General features: G+C 37.7%; 1 protein-coding gene across 3 annotated transcripts in view; it reads left to right on the forward strand.

Annotated features, from left to right (window-relative positions):
* Window positions 1-20,799, forward strand: part of Lpp (LIM domain containing preferred translocation partner in lipoma) — a 641,447-nt gene that overhangs the window by 228,164 nt on the left and 392,484 nt on the right. For all 3 annotated transcript variants that reach the window (XM_090343772.1, XM_090343782.1, XM_090343791.1), the window contains one exon: window positions 3,921-4,122. In XM_090343772.1, coding sequence (XP_090199898.1) covers window positions 3,930-4,122 — 193 coding nt within the window. In that variant the 5' untranslated portion in view covers window positions 3,921-3,929. The remainder of the gene's footprint in view (window positions 1-3,920; window positions 4,123-20,799) is intronic.

Genomic DNA, 20,799 nt, shown 5'->3' on the forward strand with positions numbered 1-20,799 from the left:
GTTCGACACCTATAGATAACCAGGCCTTGAGTTTGTTGTCAGGAGAGATTGAGGCACTGATGAAGTGTCATCGATAGAAATTAACTCTAAATGCCTTATGCAAATTACCTTCATCTCTTGAGTTAGAATGTATACATAGTAGAGTGTGAGACATAGATTTAGTGGAGTGCTTGCCTGGTATGCAAAGACCCTCATTTCATCCTCAACCCTGTAATAATATAGCTATAGACACAAAAGTTCCGTAAGTATTTATATGTAGCTTTGAAATTTACTATTTTAATTTTGTAGCAGTTTGTGCCGCATATAGATAATGCATATAGATAACATCACTAGTTGTTTTTAAATTTTGGTTACCTATATAGCTATTCATTGAGTAGTATATTGATTTAAAGAGGGGGAAGAGAATATGACCAAACACCAGATATTCTATTTTTGTGAATTGCAAGAAGTTGACACTCTCATTATACTTTTAAAGAGGTTTAGTAGCCGTGCTAGTATTAGCTGACAAGGTCTTTTCACTTATTTGTGTTAGGTCTTGGTCATCATATGCTCTTTTTAGTCATTTACATGATATTGTGGCTTGCTTAGTTTGGTCTTTGACATTTGGCTTCTGGAATTTATGATCCTATGGCTTATTATTGTTAGATTTGTGGGAACAAAACACAGACTACATTATAGCTACCTTGGATCCAAGAGATAAAGTATAAAGATCATTAAAAAACAACAGCAACAACAACAAACTACTATGTTTAAAAAGTATAGATTTCAGGCCAGAAATCCATGACAAAGCTTGTTTTAGCTTTGCAGCTATTTACAGTTGTTTATTAAGTAGATTATCCATTTTGCAGCCTCTTAGAGTCTTACTTTTTTCTTGTAAATGGGAGCAGCTCTGAGGAGTAAATTCAATGAATCCCAGATGTGATCTACCACTGACTCACACCCCAGCTACCAAATTTACATGCTCCCCATAGAGCCTGGATGCTGTCCCTTAGCTTTTTTATTCAAGGTTGGCATTTCACCAGCAGCCCCAGCTCTACTTCTGGCTTTTTACTGCTTACTTAGAGATAAGAATCTCCTGGACTTGTCTGTTCAGGCTGGCTTTGAACTGTGATACTCAGTTCTCAGCCTCCTCAGTAGCCCAGATTATGGGTCTGAGCTGCTAACACTTGGTTACAACTTATTTTTCTTGGCTTGTTAGTTGTGGTTCATAGCCATGCTCCCTCATATGAGGCTGTGGACGTGGAAGCACTACGTGGCCACTGTGAAAATCCCTCAGTATGTCCTCAGTACACAATCTGTGGTGTTCCTATTCTTTCCGTAGAGACAGGGGCAGATAACAGAGGAGTAACAGAGAACCTAATAAGAGAACATTCTTTTGTTCTCCTGAATTCCTTCTCATCTGACATAGTTCCTATGATTCCATGATGATGATAAGCCTACCGTGAGACTTGTCTAGAACCAGAAGAAAAGCAGAGGAACTCATGGAGTAGGGAGTACCTCACCTGACAGTGGAAGCAATGACTTGCCTATTTTCATTTTTATTCCCTCCCAGAAATTGTCTAGTTGTTTTTATGTATGGTATATCTAAAAAGGTCAGCACGGCATAGTCTGTGAGTAGCAGGATTGCTCTGGAAGTGTTCTTGTTTGTTTTTAGAAACTACTGCATTTTATGTTAATCCACTTTAAAAGCATCCGTTTCGAAATAAATTTTGATTTGCAGAAAAGTTACAAGGATAGTATTAACCCATCTAAAAATTTATAATTAATTTTTATACTACAAATATGCATAGTACATTAAAACTTTTAAACCTTTTTGATCCCATTTAGTTCCCATTTCTATTCATATTAGTCATGTTGAAAGGAAGAGTTACTTTTATTCCCATTTAGTAGGAGACATTTAAAAATAAAAACAAAATTGGTATTTCTCAAACCTAAGAGATGGGCTTGGCTTTGGCACTTACATTTTTTTCCCCAAATGTTTTCAGATTTAAGGACTCTGACTAAATTTGCAACCAGATTGAAAATTTATGACTAAAAGCAACATTTATTTGTGCTGTGACTTCTTGGTTTTGTCTGAACCTGCCTTTTGAAGATATTCAAAACTTTTCAAGCTTATTTGTATGTATACAGACATTTAAAGGTGTAGTGTGTGGTAAGGAAAAGAAGGGCCCATGTAACCAGAAGGACAAAGAAGTTATCACTGGTTTCAGTGCCATTTGGCCTGATTCTCAATTGGGATCTTCTTCATGGATTTCCAGAATCATTTTTTATTGATGAAATTGCCTCTCTATTGTGGTTATGTGATGATTGCTGATGAGAATGGAGACACTCCTTTCTGTCACGTTACAAAGCACAATACAAAAACACTTAACTGTGACCTCATTGGTTGTCCTGAAAGCTTTGGGGGAATGAGGAGGACAAGGAGTTTTATTTCATAATTTTGAGAGCTTGAAGTCATCCAATGGACTGGAGGAGGGGCCTCAAAGTCATGTCATTTGTCCCTGGCTTAGACCAGTGTTAATTTGCTGTAAAGCTCAATCATCCTTTTTTGTCTCCCTCCCTTCCCCTCCCCCTCCCTCCCCCCTCCCTCCCCCTTCCCCCTTCTCATTCCCCCCCCCCCCCCCCCCCCCCGATTGCTTTTCTGTGTGCTGAGGTTTTCATTTGTTCCTGCGTTTCCTATGTTCTTAGTCTTTGCAGACATCTGGAGGTAATCATGTAGCCCTCTTAATTAATTCAGTTCAATTAATAAATTACTGGGTGGATTGGGTCTGGGAGTGGGTGCAAAGCATCTTCCGGGCCTCCCTGTGCTGGAGAGCTCTTGCAATCATGTCTGGAGAGCTCTCCTCAGCAATCCATGAGATTCGCCCTCAGCAGGCAGGCTGCCTAGGAGAGTGATTGGCAGACTTGGATGGAGGAGAGCTCATGCTCCTTTCTTCCCGCCATGGATGTGATCTAATCATAACAAGCATCCACGATCAGCTGCATGCCCCCATGTTGTTCAAGTTCGTTTTTCATCAATTTTGTATGTGTTATCAGCACAGGAGAACTCTTGATGAGACTTTTTGTTGTTGTTGTATAGGGACAATTTGAGAATTACACATATTGGATAGTCTTCTTTTTCCAGGCATTAGAGCACCCAATGTTTGTTCCCCCCCATCCCTCTCCTTTGTTCCAAGAAATCCTTGTTGGAATGGAGAAATGATCCTGCAGAGGGGTTGCAGTGTGCCCTTATGTATGTAGTATCCACATGAACTTTTAGTGATTGATTAATGCCTCCAAAGTAACTTTAAACTCAAATGTTCATACGAAGTAGTCTCACTTGATTTCCATCATAGGTCTCAGTTTTGTTGACAACTACTTTCTTCTATTATACTTCCAATTACACTGAACATAAGTGCTGTGTGTGTGTGTGTGTGTGTGTGTGTGTGTGTGTGTGTATCTGTGCTTGCCTATGTTACTTTACTAATATTTTTCAGGTGTAAAGTCTATTTGAAACGTCAGTCCAAATAGCATGTCATCAGTGAATTTTGGCAGTTCTCTTCATAAAGAATTAATCATATCTTTTTCGTTATCTTAGTTTTGTTTTTAAACCTCATTTAGGAAACTTATCACTTCATGCAGTTGTTACCATCTACTTGTTTATGGTAGCTATTTTAATAGACGATTAATAAAGTTGAAACTTCCCCCAGTGTCCTACATAGAAGCTGTTGTCTTCTTCCATTTTTCCTCTTTCCCATTTGTTTCCTTTTCCTGCTCATTCTTTTGCATTCTTGTATCTTTTCTTTTCCATTCTACTTCCCGTCTTCTTTGCAGAGAGCTATGTAAAGATTGATTGACTTTGGATCAAGATGAATAACATCGAAGTGACACCTTCATTTCATGCTTTTCTATAAGCAGTGCTTATTTCTTTTTAATTGCAGATTGCAGCAATGTCTCATCCATCTTGGCTGCCACCCAAAAGCACTGGTGAGCCTCTTGGCCATGTGCCTGCTCGGATGGAGACCACCCATTCTTTTGGGACTCCTAGTATTTCTGTGTCTATGCAACAACCACCCAAGAAGTTTGCACCAGTGGTTGCTCCAAAACCCAAGTACAACCCATACAAGCAACCTGGAAGTGAAGGTAAGTGCTGGTCTTTCAGAGATGGGTGTCCAGTATAGGAATATTCAGGGTAATAGTGGTGATTTGGAGACGACTCTGTTGTATGGGAAAAACGTAACTCATGTCTTCACAGTGTATTGACCACAGTGTATAAACTATCTAAGGCTAATATTCATCTGGATCAATTCTCCCCCCCCTCCTTCTCTTCTTCCTCCTCCTCCCCTCCCCCCTCCTCCTCCTTTTTTTCCTCTTCTTCTTCCTCCTCCTCCTCCTCCTCCTCCTCCTCCTCCTCCTCCTCTTCTTCTTCTTCTTCTTCTTCTAACAAAGGGATGAAAAAATAGATATTGGACTTTTTTTTCACTCATAGCTCAGTACCCTTTCATCACTTTACTCTTCATCCTCTACCCATTCCCCTTTGGTGATGTGTCTAACAGCCAGAGATGCCTCCCTATTGCCATCAGGTGAGTGTTCAAATTGTTGCTAAACAATTGTCCACTGAGAAATCACAGTTAATTAGCCTAAAATGATACTGAAGATTATTTTTCTCCTAAAGGACTGTAGCATAAAGTTATCTGGAGAGCTCTGTGACATGTACCTTTGTTGAAAATCAATTTGAGTGACATTTCTGTTTCAAGGATATCAATACAGCTCATTTGCATCAATCTAAGTTTTAATGAACAAATCATTCACATGTATGTGAACATATATACTCTTATAAGCCACTTGGGCGTTAACAATGTTATCTTTTTGGTTGAAGAGAGAGTGTGTGGTCGGCAGTCCTGGGAACTGTCCATGAGCTTTTGTGTTTTAGTAGACTGATGGAACAGTTGGGCTCTGCTTTAGCTTTTGTGGTAGTTAATTGGAGATAAAATTCTCACAGGCTCTCCGGTCTGGATTGGTTTCAAGCTATAATCCTCAGATCTCAGCTTCCTGAGTAGCTAGGATTATAGACGTGAGTCACTGAGGTCTGGGTGAGAATTCATAGTTAGTTCTACCAATCAAGGCCAATAGCTCTTTGAACCCATTACTTAGTAAATTGTAACACACTTAGAAGACTTAGAATTGTGGGAGCTCAGGGAAAAAAAAAAGTAACAAAAGTACCTTTCAGACTTGCATTTTTTAACATGCCCTTGGCCATTCTTTCAAAATTTTTTCTTTCCTTCTTTTTGTTTTTCCATTTCTTCTGGGAAGATCTTTGCATATTTTATTTAACAGTACTGTATGGAACTGTTTCAAACTCTTGGTATGTTTTCATCTTTCTTTCACTTTCTCCTAGTTAGTGCTTTCCTAGTATATCAGTGTTTTTAGGACCAAGGACCAAAGACTGTTCTAGATGTTAAACCAGAGAGATATCCAAGGTTGGGCATCAGCTTCTACACACACACACACACACACACACACACACACACACACACACACACACACACACACACACACACATACACGGTGGATTTGCCTGATAACTATAGCTGTTGATTTGGGGGTATCTTTTCCTCAGGAAGAAAGTTGCTGTAGAAAAGTAAAGCCCTTGGTGTTGTCCTGAAAGCCAAAACAACTGCTTAGTTTTCTTGTGGTTGGAGGAGATTGTACTTTTTCCCCCAACTAATTGAGTAATTGAGGTCGTAGTGGAACTGTTGACTTAGTGATTTGTTGGGGAGATTGGAGGATTCTTCTTTCAGGAAAGAGAGTCCATCTGTTGGATTCCTTGGGTACTTTGCCCCTTGTCTGCTTACTAGAGTCATTGCTAATTTTTCTCATCGAGAGATAATCTGAGCGGGATTCCTGGTAATAGAAAAAGGAAGAAAGACAGGCTCAGTTGCAGAGTAGGAGGCTATGGTATGAGGTCATCACATCAGGTAAAATAGTTGGTTGTGTACCCAAGGGTTAGTGTGTGGATAGCTTCTTTACTGAGCAGGCTGGTAGGTGGTACATGTGAAAAGAGTCCATGGTTTTGCTGTGGATGGTGTCACTTTGTGTGCTAATACCAAAGTTGATTCCCCTTGTTTCACGATCCCCTGCTGGTGCTTCCTAGGCTGCATCTGTCTTCAAATACTTCAGAAACACTGGATTGACTCTGATTTGCTGGCATACTCTACAGTTTCCAATTTGTTGCTCATTCACAGTATGCTGCTCTCTATATTGTTCTTGTTGCCTGTAGAAATCACTTAGTCCGAAATGCCTGATATGATGGCTGCTGAGGTCATTACCTCCATGCTCAGATTTCCATATACGTTTATTCCATCAGCTTTCAACTACATTTATTATTACCTCTGCTCTAATTCATTCACTTACTGAACATGTAGAAAATGCCAAGTATTAAGCTTTGCTGTTATTACAGTATTGCCTCTTCCTATAACCGTATAAAGCAATGGGCTCTTACAGAAGGAGGTGGCCTGTGTAATTTTTGGGTTAGTAGGTTTCTGGACCAAGACTGTTAGACATCACTAGACACTTCAGCCTGTGTCTTTCAGTTGTGTTTACTTTCCTTTACCCATTTTTTTGAGCTTAGTACTCCAAGAGTTGTTTAACTATTGCTACCTTCAAGTTATCAATTATGTTTCTCACCTTAGCATTATAGCTGTAATTTCTGGGGTTTGCGTTCTTGCTTTTTAATTCTTACTGTGAAAGGAGAGCAGTATTTACATGTCTCCTACATCAATGTATATTTGTTCATTATACATATTATAATTTTCTTTTATAAGATATTGTACTAATAGCATTTTTCTGAAGCATTTTGACACACTTAAAAATGGGACTGATTTTTTTTTCCCAGTTAGAAGTTATTCGTGCTTTTGGTACTTTCATTCCTGTTGTTCTACTTTCTGCTCCTTTTATTAAGATTCCTGTTTTCCTCTGCTGTCTTTGAATGCCACTATATTTTCAAATGCCCTTCTGTGTCCAGTACCATGTACGTTTGATTCCCTAAATATATGTGTATATGAATGTATATGTATACACAGAATATAAAATAGACATATAGAACATTCATATGTTTTATATATATTTGCATATATGCACACACGCATTTTATCCTATCAACTTCCATTATATAATGATGAGAGAAACATGATGGTACATTGTTTTTCAGGTCTGTAGGTATATTCTTCGCTGTAATCTGGGTTCTTTCTCTATTTCAACTGTAACAAAAATACTGTGAAGCAAACCAGCAACTTTAACTTTGATGGTATGACAAAGTATATTTCTTTATGTGTTCTTGGCAAATTGCAACGTTTGTGAGTTTTGCTCCTGTGTGAAGATATTTCTTTCTTCCTTGAAATCATACACACTATTTCTCTCTCTTTAAATAGTGGGTCTGAATTTTTTCTATATCCATCATTAAAGTGAAGACTTACACAGAATGTTTTGGAATTTGGACTTGTCTGTAGTCTAGAATTGGCCAGTCTCTCAAATTCCATTTATAAACATTGTTAATGTTAGATTTTTTGCAAAAGTGAAAATGTGGAGTACTAATTTTATAGAATCTTTTCAGTGTTTTCCCTGTATTATACATTCCTTTCTATCACATTGTTTTTTAATTTTAAGGAGAAAAAAATTTTAACTGCATCTCTCTGTTGTAGAAAGAACAGATGTTATTGCCATTTATAATGATTGAACAGTTACCAGAAATAAAAGAGCTTTTCAACAATCCTGTTGCCAGGCTTGGTGGTTTACACCTGTAATCGCACTCACTCAGGAGGTAGACATTGATCCCTGAGGAAAAAGTTAGCAAGACCTTATCTCAACAAGTTGGTGGACTTGATGCCACTCATTTTTGGATATGAAGGAGGATCACAGTCCAAGACTAGCCAAAGGCATAAACAATAACATGCATGGCTGAAGGAAAAGAGTTTTGTCTAGCAAGGGTCTGCATTCAAACCTTGGGTGTTGCTGTAAAGCAAAGGAAAAACTGAGGAAAAAAGAAAAGAAAGAATCATGTATTAAGGGTAAGGATATAAATCAATTGTGGTGCACCTGGCTTGTATGCCTGGATGCACGGTTCTATTTCAATACCTTTCACCCTCCAGAAAATAATGTAAAAACTTATGTATTCAAAAGAGTAGTATCTGGCCTCCATCTCTGGAGTGTTTATTGATTGGAAAGGATTGTATACATTGGTAGTTGGAACAGAAGCCTCCCTCATGTCTTTTTATTTTTTTTGACTTCAGTTTTTTTTGTAAATATATTTTATGATATTTTAAAAAATTTCAACAGGCTGACCCTTTTCACAAAGTATTCCAAAATATATTACCTCGCGTACTTCTGTGTAATATAAATAAGTTCTCTTTTTCCAGCTTTGTTTACATTGCTTCACATAAGTTAGGAGGATAGATCAGGAGAGGTGAGATGAAGTTTCTTAATTGAGAGTCCTAGGGCTAGACTTTATTTTGTTAGATTCTGTTTTACTTTGCTACTCTTAAGGTTACTATTCTGTTCCACAGAGGGTAAATAGTTACAGCTCATTGCTAATCTGGTCTTGGCATAGTTACTATAACAGAATGGCATAAGAACATATGCAACTCTGTTCTCCTTGATGAAGGTGACAGCTGAGCTTATTTCCTTTCTGCTTTTGTGTAAGGGTATTTTTCATGCATTTATCAGATTGTCTTTGAATTGTAGAATTAGAAAGCAGTCCTTCTCTTTGCCATATGTGAAAAGGCAGCCTGAGATGGAAAGGAGAGACTTCAACAAGGTTCTCTAAGAATTAGAGGCTGAATTGATTCTCCACCCAGGTTTCCTACACACACTTGTTGAGCTAGAGACGTTGTCATCAGGAAAGAGCCATGTTTGGCCCTTGGTCTCTAAGGAGTTGATGAGTCCTATAGTATTGATATCAGCTTGAGAAATATGCATTGGTGACATGAAGTCATGTGGTGTTAGACAGGACATATTTTCATCTCCACAGAGAAGTAGTATGTGAGGAAGAGAGATGACCACAGCAGCTGACTATAGCAACATCTTTAGAAAATTCGTTGAAGGCCAGGAGTTTGGCCTAGTGGTAGAGTACTTGTCTAGCATGCATGAAGACCTGGGTTCGATTAGCTCGGTACCCCATACATAGAAAAAAGTGGGAAGTGGTGCTGAGACTCAAGTGGTAGAGCTGTAGCCTTGAGAAAGTCCAAGGGCAATGCTCAGGCCCTGAGCTGAAGTCCAGGACTAGCAAAAAAAAAAAAAAAAAAAAAAGTAGTTGAGAATGGCATGAGTTTTCTCACCTTTTACATTTGAACATGTAGACCAATTTGTTGGTTCTTTCTTTTCTTTATGTAAAACAAAACAAAAACCTATTTCCTTTTTGGGGGGAATAGGGTGGGGTAGGCGAGCCGGCTATACTAGGGCTTGAACTCAAGACCTTGAACTCAATTTAAAAAGATGTCTTTTTTTTCATATATTTTTATTGTAATTAATAGAAGGGTTACATTATATTCAACAGATAGGAGGTGCATTAATTCACATACATTGATACCCTTTCTCATGTCTTGGTCTCCATTTTCCTCCTCCCCACCCTCACCCCTCATCTTGTTTTCCCCTGTTCCCTATCCAGTTTCAAATAACCAAAAACAAATATATCCAATATATCAGATAACAAAATGAGATACTGTAACAATATGAATAACCAAAGGACAGCACAAGGGATGAGAGATAACACAGTACATTAAGGACAGCAATCACTCATTATATGGCTTTTGTTTCTATGTCCTAGAGGTCCTTTCATTTAGCGTCATGCTATATGGCCTTATGTATCGAGGTTTTGCTCTATTGTAAATCTCTGCTAGGAGAGCCCAAGGTTTCTACAGATTATGACAAATGAGGGAAACCATTGAGCCTAAGTTCTTTTGGGTCTGGCTTACTTAATATGATTTTTTCTAATTCTTTCCATTTCCTAACAAATGGGGAGATGTCATTCTTTCTGACAGCAGCATAGAATTCCATTGTGTACGAATACCACATCTTGTTGATCCACTCATCAACTGAAGGACATCTGATTAAGCACTTGCAGAAAACTAAAGTTAACTCCTTCTTTGTCACCCTGCACTAGAATTAACTCCAAATGGATCAAAGACCTTGAGGTAAAAGCAGACACACTGAAAACTTTACAAGAAGGAATAGGAGCTACACCAGGCCTCCTTGGCTCAGGTCGAAACTTTCTTAATAAGGACCGGGAATCACAACAAATCAGAGAAAGGCTGGATAAGTGGGACTGCATTAAACTGCAGAGCTTTTGTATGGCAAAGGACATAGCTAGTAAATTAATTAGGAAGCCTACAGAATGGGAGAAGATCTTCTCCACTCATGCAACGGAGAAAGGCTTCATATCTAAAATGTATCAACAGCTCAAAAACTTGAATCACTCCAAAACTAATCTCCAAAGTAACAACCATTCCATTAAAAGATGGGCCAAAGACTTAGAGTCTTCTCCGAAGAAGAAACAAAAATGGCCAATAGACACATGAAAAAATGCTCAACATCTCTGGTCATAAAAGAAATGCAAATCAAAACAACTTCAAGATTCCACCTCACTCCAGTTAGAATGGCTAGGATCAAGAAAACTAATAACAACCGATGCTGGAGGGGATGTGGCCAGGAGGGATCACTACTACACGGTTGGTGGGAGTGCAAACTTGTTCAACCACTATGGAAAGCAGTTTGGCAGTTCCTCAAAAGACTAAATATAGAGCTCCCCTATGACCCAGCAATTCCACTACTAGGCATTTACCCAATTGTCCAGAAACAAGGACATACTAAATCCACTAGCACAAGGATGTTCATTGCAGCACTATTTACCATAGCAAAGACTTGTCTTTTTAACTCGTTTGTTCATCTACCACTGGAGCCAAGCTTCTGTTGACTTTTTTTCCCCCCTGGTAAATTGGAGATAAGAACCTGATAGGATTACAGGTGGGAGCTGCCAGCTCCTAACTACTTTTAACAGGATGAGAACCTTTTACTTTTAAACCTGGAGTAATCAGTGGTAGAAGATGGGTATATTAATATTTAGGGGCTAGTGTGCTTTCCTAACTCCAGAGTTATGTTGTCTTCCTTTTATAGTCAAAATGACTCTGTGATTTTTTTTTTGAAGATATGAATGGGAAACATCTTTATTGCAGCCCTACCAATCCTGTTAAATCACCAGCAATCATAGATGAGTAGTTGTGATGTTTAGGGTGTTTGCTGTAATAATGCATAGAGTGCTATAAACGAGGTCAGAAATCACTGCCATATGTACGTTAAGGAGACACAGGTTTTACTAGCATGGCCCTTTTCCTAACAGAGCAATCTCAATCCTTATCTAGTGCTTCATAGTACAGGGCTTGGGTTTTTATTTTTAGGTCCTCGTGTTGGAATTGACAAGCTGTTCATTCATGAAAGGATGAGACATTAATTAGTCCTTGCAGCTTGGCACCTTGCAGAGAAAATAACTTGTAACTCTTAGGCTGACATCAGCTCATAGCGAATAGAGCCAGGCCCTATTGACATCAAAATCCCCAGATCATCAACACTCAGTTTACCTCATACTAGAGTATGAAAATAAAATACTTTCATACTCTACTCTTTTTAATTTATGAAGTTAGCTGATGCAAAGTTATGAACTAAGAATGAGCCACTGCGTCCTGCTCATGTAGGTTTTGACAAAAATCTAATTTATTTTTATAGCCTATCATCTTAATACCTTAATTAGCAGTTGATACTATATATATGTATATATACATATATATCTGTATATATACATATATATGTTTATTTTGTTTCTGTGCTGGTCCTGGGGCTTGAACTCAAGGTTTGATCTCTGTTCCTAAACTTTTCAGCTCGATGTTAATGCTCTACCACTTATGCCACAGCTCTTCTTTTGTCTTTTATGGCATCTAATCGGAGATGAGAGTCTCATAGATTTTCCTGACTGGATTGGCATTCAAGAAATGAAATAAGTCTTAAGAAAGTGAAGGATTCCTATTCCTTCCATTGTTTTACAGTGATTAATTATAACTGAAGTTCTTTTTGTTTTGCAAATAAAAACAAGAGGTGTGATTTTTGTTCTTAATGTACTATGTTATTTCTCTTCTCTTTTGTTGCCCTATTATTACTGCATCTGACTTTATTACCTGGTATATCGTAAATACATTTATTTGATTATTTGAAATATGAAATTAAAGGGGGGAAAACAAGATGATTGGGAGGGGTTGGGGGAAGGGAAATGGGGACAAAAATGTGAGAAGGGTTATCAATGTGTGAGAAGTAATACACCTACTATCTGGCGAATGTAACTGTAACCCCTCTATACATTACAATAAACAAATAAATAATAAAAAAAACTAAGAGGCCTACAATGACCACACAATTATTAGAACAATTAAGAGAAAATAAAATAAAATGAATCATAATATATACATGTGAACGTATAGATACTCTTTTATAATGATGGTAGGAATCTGTAAAATAGTATAGCCAGTCTAGAAACTTGCTAATCAAAAGGCTGAGATCTGAGGATCAAGGTTCAAAGCCAGCCCAAACACAAAAGGACTTGATACTCTTATCTCCAATTAAACTCTAGAAAATAGGAAGCCTTGAGCTGAAGAGCTAAGGGACAACCCCCAGGCCCAGGGATAGGACAGTAGCCTTGAGCTGAAGAGCTCAGGGACTGTGCCCAGGCAGAGTTTAAGCTCCACAAAACAAACAAACAAGCAAACAAACAAACAAAAACCCAATATAATAATGACATGACTCAACCCTTTTACCCACTGACATTTACCCAGAGAAATGAAGAGTTGTATTTTCATAAAATGCATACATGATTATTCATAGCAGTTCCCCCCTACAAGGTGAATAAACCAAATGTCCTTCAGTGCACAGAATTTTAAGCATAAACTGGCTTGTCCAGAGAATGGAATAATACTTTTCCAGCTATTACAAAAAAGATAAACTATTCATATATGTAATGATCTGCAATGAGCTTGGTAACATTAATCTTAAGAAATAGTCAATCTTCAGAAGTTACTATATGGAATGGCTTCATATATAAGACATTCTTGAGTTGACAAAACGTAGAGATGGAGAACAGATGAGTACTGGATAGTTGCTAGGAGACAGAACTAGTGGGAGTGGGCTATGAAGTCGATGTTTGTACTCAGAGAAAGCAAAGAATCTTTCGGGGGGGGGGGATCTTCATGCATCCCTGGGTGGAGATTACATGGTATGGACCGTACAGATTTGTGTGCATGCAACACACACACACACACACACACACACACACACACAAATACACACATGAATGAAGATTAAGAATACTGAAAACCAAATGAAGTTGTGCTAATGGGAATAGAGTTTAAGTTATTTTTTTTATTTAAATGATACATTATAACTAACGTATATTATATTTACCATGGGAAGAAGCTGGGTAACAAGTTTGTGGGATTATGTGCTAAGGAAAAGTTAAATATTGATAAAGAAATATACGGATATATATGGATTTTTTAAAGTACCAATTTACATGCAACCCAAATTCTTTATACCGTATATGTTAAGATCATTGCTATAAAAACTATATTTTCAAAGCTGGTTTTCAGAAAATAAACTTGGTTAACATTTTCTTCTTCTGGTTTTGGAGCTTGCTTGTATTGAAGGCCTTCAACTTGTTCAGGATACTTTTTTGTTTTTTTTTTTAACCATTGCTGGTGTTCTGTCATTGAGCCATCGTGCTTCCAGGTTACTATCTTGCTGAATAGTTAGGTTTTTCTCTTTACATTGACTTTGAATAGTAACATTCCAAATCCCCACCTCCCGAGTCACTAGAATTGTAGCCAGTAGTTCCCCTCGTGTTCATTGGCACATTTAAAATAAGAGAAGATTCAAGGAACAGCTAAATAATGAAAGAAATAGAGTATGATGTTTTTAATCAATCTTCTTTAGAATAAATTTAGTCTGAAACTTGGATACAGAGGTCAGTTCCTGGGGCAGTAGAAGGTAAAGCCTTGAAGCTGGCCCTCCTCACACTTTGCCCTAGCTTTCTATCTCATTTCTCATTCTTCATGTTGGAAAATTAGTCTGCTCATCAAGTTAGGCATGCCATGAGCTCCACAAACACGTCTAAATTGACAGAAGTGTTATATCAACTCAGTGCCTTATAAAAATATGAAGGGTATCTTACAGGAGGAATTGGGAAGAACCTCACAGAAGAGGAAATGATTGAATTTTGTCAAAAGTCTTGGAGAAGCCCTGTGCGGTGGCTCAAGCCTGTAATCCTAGCTACTCAGAGGGCTGAGAGCTGAGGATCAAGGCTCAAAGCCAGCCCGGGCACAAAAAGGACCTGAGATTCTTATCTCCAATTAACCTACAGAAAACGAGAAGTGGGGCTTGGCTCAAGGGTAGGGCGGTAGCCTAGAGCTGAAGAGCTCAGGGACAGTGCCCAGGTCCTGGGGTAGGGTGGTAGCCTTGAGCTGAAGGGCTCAGGGACAACACCCTGGCCGAGTTCAAGCCCCATGACTCACCAGAAAAAAAAAAAAAGTCTTGGAGAATGAGTGAGTCGTTTACCAGACGGAAAAGGGCAGTAGACAGTAGAATGTGCCGAGCAATGGAACAGCATGTGAAAAGCAGAGAATGGGCCCATGGCAGTTATTGCTGATGGAATTCCTGGCAGGCATTTGCAATGTGAGTGGAGATACTTCACTATGGCTACATACATCCAACCCAGAATGTTCTGCCACTGCCCTTGAGGGACAGCTCAGGCAGCTCAGGGAAGCTGTACAGCTACAGAGTAGAAGGGTGTGCTCATCACACATCATTGCAATAAGCCCTTTCCTGCTAGTTCTGGCTATAGATACACTCCATTCCACCTCAGATGTCTCTGATGCTAGAGAAGAAATATTTCTGTGCATACAAGATGCTCATACAAAAAAGAGCCAGAAAAAAAGTAATTCTTCTTAATTTACCCCATACTCTTTCAAGAAAGCTTTTTACCTTGTCAAAGGTACACACTGAAGAATGAGAGATGAGTGTCAACTTAAGCAGTTTCTTTTTTTTTTTTTTTTTTTTTGCCAGTCCTGGGCTTGGGCTCGGGGCCTGAGCACTGTCTCTGGATTTTCTCAAGGCTAGGGCCCTACCACTTGAGCAACAGCACCACTTCTGGCTTTTTTTCTACGTATGTGGTACCAAGGAATCGAGCCCGGGTCTTCCTGAATGCTAGGCAAGCACTCTACCACTAGGCCAAACTCCCGGCCCAGCAGTTTCTTTTTATTGCTTCGTTTTGTTTCCATACTAGCCCAGTGCTTTCAGGTGAGCTTGAGAAAACCAAAAGCCATGAAATAGGATTCTGTCTCAAAGTATTGATTACAATTTGCAATGTATATGTGCGCATGCATGTCAATACATTTTGGAATACCTTCTTGCATATCTAGTTTAACCTCCACAGGATCCTGTAACGTGTGTGTGTGTGTGTGTGTGTGTCTGTGTGTGTGTGTGTGTGTGTCTGTGTGTGTGTGTGTGTGCTAGAGTTTTGAAATGTGATGTTTTTATGCTGCTAGGTTGGTGCTGTACCATAGAGTAGTGCCTCTAGACTTGCCTTTTGGTAGTTAATGGAGATATATTGGAGCTCACAAGATAAAAATCTAGTGAACTTTTCCCTGTCTATCCTGGCCTCCAAATGAGATGCTCTAGAATTTAGCCTCTTGAGTAGCTTCAACTGCTGGTATAAGCTACTAGCTGCCAGCTAAGATTCTGTAACTTTATTGATTTCCTAAATTATTATAATTCCTAATAAAAAATGAAAAATGTAAGATTCAGTGTCCACAATGAAGCTTACTAAATTTAGAAGGTTCATTTGACCAAGTTTAACATTTTTCTTATGCATTGCTGATTTACTCACTGTATAATAATCACTGATTGTTTTCATGGAACTGGGGCTACATACATGCAAGTGCGAGGTCTTTACCATCAGGATAGTTCTCTATCACTGTTTTTTATTATTACAAAGATAGATATAATTCTCGTGGAGCAATGACTTAAGAATGTGAAAAATTTATAGTGGATTTACCAGTTGATTTACATCTGAAATTCATTTTTTGTTGTCTACCTATCATCTTCAGCTATACTACAACTAGAAAAGAACTGATGTGCAGAAATGTTTTCTTCTCTAACTTCACCTCAAAGAGAATAATGTCTGTCGTATGGAAAGCTAGCCCAAGGCAAACACTCTTCTCTAATGCTGAAGACTGAGCTTTTTCTCGGCATTACATTGCCCTCTTATGAAAGCTCTTGTTATATCTTTTTTTTAAATGTTCTTCTTCTTCTTTTTTTTTTTTTGCCAGTCCTAGGGCTTGAACTCAGGGCCTGAACACTGTACTTGGGCTTTCCTCAAGGCTTGCGCTCTACCACTTGAGCCACAGCACAACTTCCAGCCTTTTCTATGTATGTAGTACCGAGGAATCGAACCTGGGTCTTTGTGCATGATAGGCAAGCACTCTACCACTAGGCCAAACTTGCAGCCCTCTTGTTATATCTTTTAGTCCCCCACAGAAATAATTTTATAAAATCTGCAAGCTATACAATGTGTTATTGTTGTAAGTATAACCTATGCACTCCTTATATTGTACCTGGTGGTCAGACTTTTTCATATCTGAACCTCTCCATTTACATGTTTCTTTGGTGTGACTAGTTAAGGTCCATCTCATTCCATTTTTATTTATCTGTATAATAGCTAAGTAAAAGAAAAGCATTACTAGCCCGGAAGCACCTGAGAACTTGACATTGGAAGATGACCAGTTAACCAGTAATATACAGCTTATATTTATGTAATGATTCTGTTGAAGGATTCAAAATTAGGAGTGTCTTTAGGACCAAAACTCCTTAGGGAATGAAAGGCTTTAGCAAGGAAAGGCTCAGGATGGACAGCTGTTAGACATGTGGACTATGGCAGCATAGAGTTCTGTGAGTAGGTTTTGCTTTGACACTTGAATTTCATTGGAATCTTGGGATCACTATATTAAATAAGTAGCAAAGCTCTGTCAATTTAAAAATAGATGTATGTATTTAAAAATGGTTTTGAACATTAAATGAAATTCTAAATGACAGCAGCTGGTACAAAATGATGAATAAGTCGATGGAAACTACCATTGTTATTGTTGTTTTTTACCAACATTAAAATAGGATCATTACCTCTATAATTTTTAATCAATAGTCCAAACAGAGTTTACAAATATTGTTTGCTCAGGCAATTAAAATAATCATTCTTTTTATCTGCTTTTGGCACTATAGTAATGTGTTTGTTATGTGACATTTTGAAATAGATTTGTCTGATGTTTCTATTTGCTAGAATTATATGACATGTTGATATGTCCTTTTGTGGATTTTCATGACAAATCTTTCAGAAAGATCTGTTCTTGACCTATATCATTGTGGAAGTAAAAAGATTTATAGTTTGAATATCTCTTGGAGGATTAGTATTTTTATTATTGTACTTCATTTACAATTAATATCATGATTTGTAATATAATTAATAAGCATGACATACTTTAAACTAGTAGTTTTTAGTAATGAAAAAATTTAGTTCCTCCAAATAGTATAGTTTGTAAATTTCATGTTTTCCTAACATTGCAGAAAGGGGAAATTTAGGCTTATTTATTTATTAACTTCATAATAACAGAGGGTATTAGTTTAGTTAGGGATTGGTGCCATGAGTTCCATTTCTTTTTGGGAATCATATAAGTTTCTATTTCAGTCCCACCAAAGTAGTAGACAGAATAAGAAGAAATGACTGAGTGGTGGTAATGGTGAATTAATGGTGAATTAATAATTACATTACAAAGCCCATGTATATATTTTATTGTGTTTAATGTGCTCGCAGACATAAAATGTTATGGTCTCTACACACGTTCTTCTTGCTTTTTCACGTAACATATATTCACATTTCTTTTCTGCACTGTGTTTGTGCAAGGCAAGAGCTAGATAGGGTTTGGGTTCTCTTTTCTCAGGAGAGCTCGGCAGATACTTGTCCCCATTATACAGCTAAGGCCATGGAAGCTTGGTGGTGAGATTGCTGGAACCTAGACCTGATAGCTGTCAAGAGGTGATGCATGCATAACTCTCCCGAATCAAAATGAGTGTTTAGGTGGCAGTATGTTTTCTGATGTTTAGCATATAATGATTACCTGTACATTTTAATTTATTCTTCTATATGTGAATTTAAAATGTCATATTTGCTCTGCTTCCATTATTGCAGTTTTGAATGATGATTCATCAGTACTGTGGCCTATTTTAGTGAACCACAATAGCTTGAGTAGAAAGAAAAAAGATCCAACGTACTCAGGAATGGAAAGCAGCCATCTTTTTATAGCTTAAATTGCAAACATCTGGCAATTACTCTGTTCTTTACCTCACTTCTAAAAAGAATTGTCCCTTTAACTGGAGCCTGCTGCTATGTTTAATCAAGACAACTATGTGAGCCTTAAAGTGTAATGGGTTTTGATTCAAGGAGGCTGTTGCCTGAACCACTTGGACAGAGATAGTTTGGAATACGTACCATTTAATACTCCCTATAGGCTACTGTTTTACATAATGCTAATAATAGTAATATGGCAGTCGGTAACTCTAGAAAATCCTCCTTTGCTTCTCAACCTAGCTCATTTATGTTGACCCACAAGGCAGTTTTTTGTATATGCGTTTTTATGTACGTATGTACGAATGTATGTATGTATGTATGTATGTATGTATGTATGTATGTATGTATGTATGTGTCTGTCTGTCTATGTATGTATGTATGTATGCATGCATGCATGTATGTATGTATCTATCTATCTATCTATCTATCTATCTATCTATCTATCTATCTATCTATCTATTTATCTATCTATCTGCTAGCACTGGGACTTGGAACTCATGACCTCTTCCTCTTGTTTTTTTTTTGATCAAGATACCACTCACCTACTTGAGATGTGATTCTTCTTTTGGCTTTTTGCTAGTTAATTAGAGATGAGAGTCTCTAGGATTTTTCTTCCAGGACTGGCTTGGAACCTCATTCTTCAGATCTCAGCATCCTGAGTAGCTAGGATTGTAAGCATGAGCCACCAACACCCTGCATATCTTATATTTCTAAAACTAAGTATTTAGGTCAAATGTACTCTTCCATCTTCTTATAAGCCTTTTGTATTTCTGAATGCAGAAATTTTTCTTCATCAACATAATCAATAATTGCTAACTTGATTTTGTTTTTAATTGACTAGTAAGATTAGAAGGAAAAAGTTAATTTCTTTAAAAACTTGGCATTGAGTTTATATTAAAAAGAACAAAACCAATCCTCTTGAGTATGGCCCCTAGTACCCCACCCTTATATCTTATTCTGATCACTGTTTATGAAACTAGTTCTTCCCTCATGGGCAAAAGTCATCTCTGTGGGCAGAGGAAGTGAGAATGGCCAGTGGTTTACAACAAGGGCCGAGAGTCAGAACTTCTGCATTTTTCTCATGGGGTTAATATCAGTTTTCACTGTGGCCTTGAACAGTGCATTTGTTGATCTAGACTCCATTTATCTTTTTCTTCCTCTGGCCTTCTGAGGAGGGAGCTGCAATTTTCTTTTCACAGGTTGTGCCAACTTTGTTAATTCATGTCCTGTCTGTTGTAGTGTATCTTGTAAATAATAACTAGTCTTGATTGAGGAGAGTAAAAGATATAATAGGAAAAAAAAACATAAACGTTTAGTGGTATGGTGATTCTCAAAAGCAACTTCAAGAACTAAAAAGAGACTGTTTTCTACTATTAGCATATTATGGTACTTGGAAACCATAAAGATTCAATAGAGATCTGAGTAGTTTATAAATCTAGCATTGCTCTTATGCCTTTAATAGAAGTGTATTCCCAATGCCACTGTTTTTCCCTTGATAAAATAATTTTGTTATTTTTTGGGGGGGAGACATCTAAAAGATTCCTTTATTGTTCATTTTCAGCAATATAAAATGTATTTGCAATTTTGTTAGTTTTTTTTCTGCTAATCTTCTCAAATAGTCCCAGTGAATTTTGTAAAAATCTTATCAAATTAAATAGTTTGAGATGAAATGAGACTATAAGTAAGTATTTTCAGAGGAGAAAGGAAGGAAATTAGAAAGGGAGGAAAAAGAGATAGAGGAAGGAGGGTGAAAAAGAGAAGAAACAACCTAAAATGATGCTTTTTATGCAATATGGCCTATTCTGTGCAGAGGTAGGTTGAATGACAATTTTAGCATCGCAGGAGTGAGCTCCCTTTTCTCTATCTTCATCCACTTGGGTGATTCGATTCTTTCTCCAATCATATGGAGCTTTAGAACTTGAGCTATTCTATTACAGTGTTAGAATCTGTAATTATAACTCATGTTCTAACCCACAGCTCTTTTCCTCTGACGACCCTGGCTAATGTGGAAAAGGTTGTATAATGTATCTCACCATATTTTTGTAGGGCTTCAAATCTCACAATTCTAACAATAATCACCGGAAGAACATCACACTTAACAAAAAGTTAGGCGTTTTTTTCCCCCCTTCAGTAACTGCTTGTCTAATGTTCCCAAGGCCCTGGGTGCAATTTCTATCACCACAAGAAAACTGGCAGCAAAACCACATATAACAATTACCTACTTTTTTGCCTTACCTCCCTATTCTAATATTATTAGTTTGGAGTAGATATGAATTAGAAAAAAATTCTCTTCTATAAAACAAGGTAGGTTGATCTTCCACCGGACATGTAGATTC

This window comes from Megascapheus bottae, chromosome 1 (genome assembly GCF_031878675.1).
Source record: "Megascapheus bottae isolate mThoBot1 chromosome 1, mThoBot2.hap1, whole genome shotgun sequence".
Lineage (NCBI taxonomy): Eukaryota > Metazoa > Chordata > Mammalia > Rodentia > Geomyidae > Megascapheus > Megascapheus bottae.